At 40.3% G+C, this 9887-nt stretch overlaps 1 protein-coding gene across 2 annotated transcripts; it reads left to right on the forward strand.

Moving 5' to 3' along the window:
- On the forward strand, window positions 1–7649 carry LOC125042551 (ankyrin repeat and SAM domain-containing protein 6-like). Of its 2 annotated transcripts, XM_047638241.1 has the most exons (10): window positions 1–57; window positions 763–865; window positions 1391–1618; window positions 2414–2623; window positions 2980–3409; window positions 3612–3747; window positions 4831–4967; window positions 5324–5468; window positions 6085–6322; window positions 6481–7649. In XM_047638241.1, the coding sequence occupies exons 2-10, from the start codon at window positions 781–783 to the stop codon at window positions 6975–6977; spliced, it is 2106 nt and encodes a 701-aa protein (XP_047494197.1). In that variant the 5' UTR covers window positions 1–57; window positions 763–780; the 3' UTR covers window positions 6978–7649. The 2 variants fall into 2 exon arrangements, with proteins under 2 accessions (XP_047494197.1, XP_047494198.1); XM_047638242.1 differs by lacking the exons at window positions 1–57; window positions 763–865 and having other exon boundaries at window positions 1420–1632; window positions 2514–2623.
- Window positions 7650–9887: the final 2238 nt, after the last annotated feature.

The following is a 9887-nucleotide window of genomic DNA, read 5'->3' on the forward strand; positions in this document are numbered from 1 at the left end:
GCACGGATCTCCCGCATGTGTGCCGGATGAGAACGTTGTCATGGTGGCAGATTCAAGGTTGTTTTTCGGTCGAGATTTTAACTCCTTTTTTCCTAATAAATTATCTGAATTAATTCTCGCCATTGTGCTCTAATTAGGCTGCGCGATTAGTCGAGGTGTTTTCATGATTTTAACCGAGTTAATTGTGTAGAGGAGAAAGGACGTTGTTGTGTTGTTATAAAGGGGGTTTGTTTGGAGAAAACTTATTAAGAATTATTATTAATAGTTAATTATTATTAACTCATTTGGAGTGACTTATTAAGTTTCTTGTTCATTTTGTGATGATTTTGAAGGAATCATCAATGAATTTTGATGATTGATGAGATTTTAGAAATGTATAAGGTATGACGATGGTAAAAGGTCCTCTTCGTTCTCTGATGAAATTGTTTTTATGTCTGATTATGTGAGAAATTACCAATTTATGTTTATCGTGAGTTGATAGCTATCTAGGTAATGATTATTATCCAGAAATAGACAAATCCTGATGCTTGATTCGACGGTCGTAAGGAAATAGTGAAGTGAGAGTATTAGGCCTTTTAACAGCTTGCATGGAAAAGGAAGGCATCAGATGACACAGCCGTTCTAGATTATTAATGATATAACAAAGTATAAAAGTACGACGATAATGTCATACAGACCTGTTAAGGTCAATTACTGATATGTTTATTAGTTTTCCATACCTAAATATTTCTTCTTCTTTTTCTCTATCCTCCCTGAACACAGTTATGAGTCGCGGAGGAGATGATGGACGCCGATCCCATACAGGAGCTCCACAGAGCATCCGAGCAGGGCGATCTCGAGCATGTCATGGCTGCGCTGGAAACAGGTGCCTTAGCCTGACGTTTTTTTGTTAGATCTTTATATGAAGATATTTGTTTGTTTATTTGATATGTATATAATGTACATTTTATTTCTTAATTATATTCCTGATATTCATGTATCAGTCATTCTTTCTCTCTCTCTCTCTCTCTGTCTCCCTCTCCCTTCTCCCTCTCCCTTCTTCCTCTCTCTCTCTCTCTCTCTCTCTCTCTCTCTCTCTCTCTCTCTCTCTCTCTCTCTCTCTCTCTCTCTCTCTCTCTCTCTCTCTCTCTCTCTCTCTCTCTCTCTCTCACTCTCTCTCACTCCTATCTCTCCCTCTCCCACACAATCTCACCATCTCACCTTCCCACATTTTCTTACCCACCTTTATCCCCTCCTTCCCTCATTTTCTCTCCCTTTCCTCCTCTTTTCTGCTCTTTCCCTCCCTTATCACTCTTTCCTTTCTTCCTTCTCTCCCTTTCTCCTTTTCTCTCAATTCTATCTCATATATCTCTTAGTATTAATGACCTAACCCCAGACAACTTCCCCACAGACTTGGACATTGATGCCACAGACCACGACAACAACACAGCCCTCCACATTGCCTCGGCTAACGACCATGAGCAGCTAGTAGCCTACCTCGTCAACAATGATGCCAATAAAGAAGCCACAAATAACATGGGCTGGACACCACTAATGCAGGCAGCGCGGCATGGCCACTTGAATGTGGTTCTTTTGCTGCTGCAAGCAGGGGCATCAGTTGACACTCGCAATAGGCTCGGTTTGTGTCTTGTGGTCAGTTTATTTCTGTGATTTATTGATAAATTTGTGTACAGTTGTGCATTTGTATATAGTCATTATATATATATATATATATGTAAATCTCTCTCTCTCTCTCTCTCTCTCTCTCTCTCTCTCTCTCTCTCTCTCTCTCTCTCTCTCTCTCTCTCTCTCTCTCTCTCTCTCTCTCTCTCTCTTATATATATATATATATATATATATATATATATATATATATATACATACATACATACACATACTGTTGTTGTTATTTATATGAGTTGTTATTTATTTTATTTATACTTTTCAATCTTCCTTTCATTTTCAGTCTCTCTCACAATATTTTGCTTCGGTTTCATACTTTCACGGTCTTACTCTCCCTCTCCATCTCCTTCTTCTCCTACTCCCTCTCCTTCTCTTTCTTCTCTTTCTTCTCCTCCTCACCTTTGCTCACTCTGTCTCCTCTCTCCTCTGTTTTTCCTTATTTTTCACCACAACACCAGTGGTTTTCAGACTTTATAAACCCATGATCCACTTTAAGCTCAAATATTCATAGCCCAACTGCCCTCCAGAACTGTGTGAGGATAATGAAATCAAAGTAAAATATACTTTATTTTTTTGTATTTGAAAGGGGAACAAATATTTTAGTCATTTTTCATATCTATTAATAGTAGTCTAGAAGATACCATGGCAGCCCAGAGAATTGCCCATGGTCAGTTGTTTGAAAACCGCTATGCTATGCCCTACATACCCACCACACCCATCTCTTTCCTCTCCCCCAAAATGTACCCCTTAGGCATGACAGCGCTGATGCTAGCTTCAGTGAGTGGGCACATGGCCACAATCCGCACCCTTGTCGATGCAGGGGCCAATTACGACCCCTTGCCCTCCCTCAGCTCAAGCCAGATCACCCCTTTGATGATTGCCGCCCAGCATGGAAACGACGCAGTGGTGCGGCTCTACTTGGACAAGGGCGTCAATGCCAACAAGGCGATTCCTAAGACAGGTTTGTTTTGTTTTTGTTTTTTTTATTTTGTTTTTCCTAGTTCTTTTTTGTGCTTTGTTTATCCTTTCTTTTGTTTTCTTTCTTTTCTTTTATTTATTGTTTTGTTATGTATATATATATTTTTTTTTCTTTTATTCTTTTCTTTTTCTTTTCCCTATTTTCTTGGGGTTCATGTTTGTCTTCCTATTTTCTTCCATATATTTGATGTTTTTCATTTAGTATTGTATGAATTTGCTCAGATTCACACCCTGATAATACCGGGTACCTAAATTCATGTGATATACATGGCAGTAATAATAATGATAATACAAGTATCTAATAACTATGATTTATGGCCTAATTCTCCTGCTGTCCAGGTGTAACACCACTGATGTTCAGTGCAGCCGGAGGCAACAGGTCCACTGCACAGATCTTACTGGACAGAGGAGCAGACCCCAATGCTGTTAGCGCATGTGAGTTGACGGCACTGGACGTGGCTGCTTCTTGTAACCGACCTGACATTGCAAGCTGCCTGCAGGAGAAGACCACAAGGCAGAAGAAGAAGGGAGCTCTCTGTGACATAATGGACGCAGCACACAGGGGAGACATGCAGGCGCTGACCGAGATCTTGATGGCAGACCCAGGACAGTGCCACACCACAACACCCGATGGTGCCACCCCACTCATGGTGGCTGCCATGCTGGGGCATCGGCAGGTGGCGCAGCTGCTGTTGCAGTATGGTGCCCTCATAGATGCCCAGGACCATAAGAATGGTTGGACAGCACTCATGCAAGCCATCTATCATAGGTAGGAATGCAGAAGCCCTTTTTTTTTTCTTTTTTTTTTGTGAGAGTGTGTGTGTGTTTGTGTGCGTGCGTGCGTGCGTGCGTGTGCGTGTGCGTTTGGGTGTTGGTGCATGTGTGTGCGTGTGCGTGTGCGTGCCTGTGCGTGCTTAACAGTGCTATTGATAAATACATTAGATGAAAATTGATTGTAACCTGATCAACAGACAGACAGAAATGGCCAAGTTCTTAATCCAATGTGGAGCAGATGCAAACAAAGTGACCCATAGAGGATATACCGCTTTTGACTTCGCCAGTGAGATGTTAGATACAGACGTCATGTGCATCTTTGTTGAAGCACAGGTTGGTTAGTTTGGCTAGTCTTGTTTTGTGTGCACTGTGCCTCTACATCAGTCCTTGTCATTCTCTCTGCCTACCTACCTGTCTGCCTAAATCCCTAAATGTCTGTATGCTGACCCATTTATTTACCTATCTGCCTGTTTCTGTGTCTCTTTGTGTGTCTGATTGCATGTCTGTCTATCGGTCTTGTTATAATTTGTGTACAGGAATTGAAATATGGGAAAAGTTTTGTTTATATCCGGGATCACCGTTATTTAATTTTTTCTCTCCCATTGTGCCATTACTTGCCTCAGCACCAAGTAATTATTATTATTGTTCAATTATGCCCACCAAACCTTGATTAGGCTTGCATGTTAGACTTCATTGTGATTATTACAGATGTGGTAATGAGGGAGTGCTGTAAGCCTTATCTAAGCTTTATGACTTCCTAGAATCCTCTGTTGGTACTTGTTTGTGAGTTAGGTAACATTTTTATCAGTTATTTTCAATTTTCAGATAAAATATTTTGTTTTATTCATAGAACAGAACATTTAATCAGTATGGAAGTGTAGGTATGTCATACTAAAATGGGAAAGTAAAAAACTGCTCAGTCAAAGAGCAAGGAAGAGAGACATGATCTCTTCTCCTCGCATTTGGGATCTCCTCTGGCTAAGGAATAAATCTAGTAATTTCCATATCATGTTATAGGTATCTTTAACTAAATGAGTAGAACAAGTGTTGAGGTATTTTTTTTAATTGGTTAATTTCCAATGAATAATTATAGCCTCTCTCTCTGTTAAATTGTGATGGTCCAAGATTGTTAACATAAATATGGCAAACTGGCCATACACTACCCTTGCTTATTGTTCTTTTTCTTTTCTTCCTTAAATTTTAATGGAATGGGTTATGTGAAACTTAGGTAATCCCTTGAAAGCTTTAGTGATAAAGTGTCTCACCCAGTTGATTAAGAAGGAAGATCAGGGTATCCTCATTAGCCTTATTCCTGTGCTTCCCCTTTGTGATGCTGCTGTATAGGATAAAAACAGGAACACTTATGGTCTGGGAGATGCAGCAGCCACACTTACTATCTTGTCTTGCATCCTTCAGCTGTCTTCACTGGGGATGAGTCCAGCGTCCCCCTTGCCCCACCAAGCCTGGGCTCAGCAGAGTGGCAATTTGCTCAATCTGCCCGATAGTCCCTCGAGGCACGGCCTGAAGCACTGGTGGAATAGGGTGTCAAACAGGTGAGGCTTGGATTTTGGTTGTTAGTGGTGCTTGGCAGACTTACCTGGAATTTCTAGAGGCCTCCCTCTCTCTCTCTTTCTTTTTCTCTTTCTCTTTCTCTCTCTCCCTCTCTTTCTCTTTCTCTCTTTCTCTTTCTCTTTCTCTTTCTCTTTCTCTCTTTCTCTCCCTCTCTCTCTTTCTCTCCCTCTCTCCCTCTCTCTCTTTTCTTCTCACCCTCTCCCTCTCTCTCACTTTTATTCTTACTTTAATTCTCACTAAAACTTTCAAACATTAACATCACGTGTCAAGGAAATCACACAGTGCATTTATCCCCTAATCGTTCAATGTTGTCTTACTCTTTCCTCTTCACTCTAAGGTTCCAGAAAGCCAAGGGAGCCAGACCCCAGAGGACCACCACCCCAGAGACGGAGAGCCTCAACGAACTGAACCTCATTTCCCCGATGACGCCCATTCAGTACGACCCGATCATGCCTCAGGAGATCCGACTTCCTCCAGTGATGGTAAATTGGTTTGTCCATTTTTTGTCTTTCTTTGGATTATGATCACCAACCTGTCAAGTATCAAGTGATTATCATCATCAATCTGTCACCTTGTCATAGGAAAAAGGAAATGACAAAAGAAAAAAGAAAAAAAGTGTGTGTGTGTGTATAAATATATATATATATATATATATATATATATATATATATATATATATATATACACATACATACATATATATATATATATATATATATATATAAATATATATACATATATACATATATATACACATATATATGTATGATTCTGATTTGTGGGAAGTAGTATTATTGAGTTTCTGATGTCTAGAGATGTTATAAGAACTAAAGTTGTTATGAAAATAGTCTGTTTGATAGATTATTGAATATGAATGGCTTGGTAGGCATATGAAATATATTGTTCATCTAAATTATTCTCTTAGATATATATAGTAAATGGTGTGTTTTATATGATTATGAAGCAAGAATCATCTCTCAATATTTTTTTGTCATCTGAATAAGAATAGAAAGTAGAACTAGAAAAATAAGCATTAAAGAAACAAAAAAAGAGAGTTTAAAACTCTGTTCATGGATGGCCTTCTCTTCTCTTCTCCAGGATTTTGGAGGAGGTAGCATCTATGTCACAGAGACAATGAAGAGCATGGTCCCCCCTCACATCTCCCCCACGGGAGGAAAGCCAGGCTTTGCCCGCAAGGCCATGCCCCCTGGACGCAAGATCGTTCCTGGGGGTGTGGAAGAGCTGCCCCGTCATGCAACCAATTCTAAACTCTTGAAATCCAGTTTGGGGACAGGTGGGTTGTCTCCCGCCTTGGGTCCCAGCCCACAGTCTTCAGGTGAGATTAACAAGTCTTTTTGGTTTGTCTTGTTGAAGTTTTGGGTTGTTTTGAGTTTTTACATTTTTATATTCCTCATATCTTACCAGTTTCACTAAACAGAAGCACATGACTTTTATTGGTTGTGGTATTTTAGTTAAAACAAAGCATTATCACAGGTGAGGCAGGTGGCCTGGGGCACATGCTCAAAGTGCGAGGATATCAAGGGCGGAAGCAGGACGGAGGCCAGCAGAAGCGACTAAGTGGGAGTGGAGGCGAGGGTGACCTCTTGGTTTCATCAATGGAGAGTGGAGGCTCTGGAGGCTCGTCCCTGAAGACCGTCACGTCTTCTAAGTCATCCAAGTCATCCCGCTCGACGGCCACACTCGTCACCCGCAACGACAGTGGCAGCACAACAGATGCCAGCTCAACAACAACAACGACACCATCCACTGTAGCACAACACCTGACCCTTAGCCTGGGGTCAGGTCAGCTGTCAGAGGTTTTGCAGAAGCTCGCCCTTAACCAATATCTGGAAGTTTTCCTTGAGCAGGAGGTGGACCTGGACGCTTTTCTGGAGCTCTCAGACGCTGACCTTCAGGACCTGGGGATTACCACTGCTGCAGCCAGGAGCAAGATCCTGCGCGCCATTGCTAGCCTCAAGGCCAAGGTCTGACGCTGGCTGAGGGGCAGAGACAAGTTCACTTATTGACTGAAATATTGGTGCTTTAATTACATGATTACTATATCATTAAACATATACAGCAAGTGCCTTATGAATTCTCAAGTAAACATTTTGTTTTTTGACAGATATAACTAAAGCCAAAATATATATATCTGTACCAAAGCTTAGGTAGAGGTGATTTGTTTTGTAAAAAACATTTTTCTTCCAGTGAATTCTTATTTTTGTACAGAAGTTTATGTACAATATGAAAATAGGCAAGTATGTTCATATGTTTTATGAAATGAGGCACTAGTCATAATTATAAATTTTTATTATAAGGAAAATAAACAGAAAATAACCTGTATGGAATTTGTAGGGAAGGTATGAATGAAAATCAGTTTCACAATATAGCAATGTAATAATTTTATTTCAGTGTTACATATAATATCAAAAGATGTCAATTGCATTTATTGTATTCCGAAATTATTTTCTCCTATTCATACCTTTTCTTTGTCAGTTTGAAATCAGTGTGAAAGCATATGTGCACATTTGTGTCTGTGTTGAATGTGTCAGTGTGCTCACAATGTCAGTTTGTGTTGTGTGCACAAGATCAATGTATAAGGTAAATGAAACAATAAAGAAAAGTTATAATTATATCAGGGCATTAAAGAGAGTATATCATAACCATCTGTAACTACATACCTCCTTTTCCTCTCAGTGCATACCATATTGCTTGAATGACCACAGCTAAATTTCTTAATTCTGGCATTCCACTAAACCTAAATTTATTGAAAACTTTGGTCGATCTTGCTCTCTATATATTCATTTCACTCTCAGCCCCTCTATAAGTGGCTCTATATCTTCCTTTGTGGCTAGTCTATGGCAGGAACAATGTCTTACATCTAAAGAGCACAGAGAGAGATTTCATTGGATGATGTTAAAAAGCTAACCATGGTAAGGTGCTAAAGCATTTATTCAACTGGCTGAGCTTCTCTTGCATGCCATAAGTCAAACATTAATTCTACATATCTAAAGAGCTACAGCAATTTTATATATATATATATATATATATATATATATTTGAATTTGATTTTTTTTTTTTTTTTTTTTTTTTTTTTTTTGCACACACACACAGACACACACACACACACACACACACACACACACACACACACACACACACACACACACACACACACACACACACACACACACACACACACACACACACACACACACACACACACACACACACACATAGAAAACCAGCTATCATTGACTCCATGTCACTTGTGCTTTCCCAATCTGAGATTTGCTTGTTTTCTTAAAATGAAAAATATCAGGAATTAGGGCATTTCTCGCAGTTGCTTTTTGAGGATCATTGGAGGCACTGCATTAGATGACTAGTATTTGAGGAATAAATGATGTAATCTATTTATTTCAAGGAAGGAGTACCGAGTTCTGATGTTGAAGTCATGGATTCACATGTTTAGGTTCAGGCAATTTGTTAAGTCCATATGTATTAACCCATTCGCCCCGGATTTATGTCCTGTCCCCTGTAGTTTTTGGTGAATTTTGTTACATATAGATGGCTCCACATGTGCTCAGCCGGCAAGGAGTCTATCAGTTGGCCATAGTTACTGATCCCGATTTCCCCATTCCTTGAATTGGCGGGAAAATAAATACCATTGCTATCGATACTGTTATTATTGGTATTGATGTTATGATTAAAAATATTTTAGACAATGGAATGATACAAAAGACCCTTTCTTAAAGTGAAAGAAAAGGGTAAACAGATGAGATAGGTAGTTTCTAATAACTGGCTATTTGGTTATTAGGAAATTGTAGAGCCATCTATGTGTAAATACAATAAATAAACTTGTATTACAGTGGGCATGGCATGTATTCTTGCCACATGGGGCGAATGGGTTAATCTTATGTCAAGGAGCATCAGTGTACCACAAGCTGAAAGGTGGAGATTCTGGGCCGTTCAGGTTCTCCAGTCCAAATTGAAGAGACTCCAGCTGGAATACTGAAGCCGTGGCCACGTCGGGAGCGAGCAGCCCGTTGTGGCCGTGGGGCTTAGGAGACGGAGACTGAGGCTATAAGTCGGGGATCAGCCCTGCCGTGGACCTTAGCCCTCGCCTCGACTACTTTTGCAGTGGTCTTTTCTTCTCCTTCTTTTCATTTCCTTCTCTTCTTCATCCCCTTCTATCCATTTATCCTAATCGTTTACTTAGTTTTATCCTTTTCGCCACAGCACTTTATCATAATGCTACACTTAGGCGCCTCGCCCCCCAAGCCCCACCCTATCGCTGTATTTTGAATACGCCGCTAATTGACCTTAAATGTTGACGTGGCAGAAATTTTTCAGAGCGTTTAGGAGGTTCAATTGTGTACTGACTAAATTGTTTTTGAGGAGTAAAATGGGTAAGCTTTTCATTATTATTTACTTAATGTGATGTCACTGGTCAATAGTTAACTACTAGATCAAGCAAAAGAAAACTCTTAACTCGTTTCGCGCTCGCTCGCCGACAGTGACAGCGACGCATCTGAGGCTGATTCGGGGAAACTCCTCGCTTCCGCTCGTGTGAGCCAGTTCCCGGCCAGTATATGGACGCGGTTTAAATCTATAATTAATTTTCTTTAGCACGAGGCATTTAGACCGTGGTTTCGCTAGACGGGAAATTTGCAGTCTGGATTGAAGCTGGAAAAAAACTTATACCTCCTTCTTCTCCTTCTTCTCCTTCTTCTCCTTCTTCTCCTTCTCCTTCTCCTTCTCCTTCTTCTCCTTCTCCTTCTCCTTCTCCTTCTCCTTCTCCTTCTCCTTCTCCTTCTCCTTCTCCTTCTCCTTCTCCTTCTCCTTCTCCTTCTCTTTCTCTTCTCCTTCTCCTTCTCCTTCTCCTTCTCCTTCTCCTTCTC

This window comes from Penaeus chinensis, chromosome 32 (assembly GCF_019202785.1).
Source record: "Penaeus chinensis breed Huanghai No. 1 chromosome 32, ASM1920278v2, whole genome shotgun sequence".
In the NCBI taxonomy this organism is placed as follows: domain Eukaryota; kingdom Metazoa; phylum Arthropoda; class Malacostraca; order Decapoda; family Penaeidae; genus Penaeus; species Penaeus chinensis.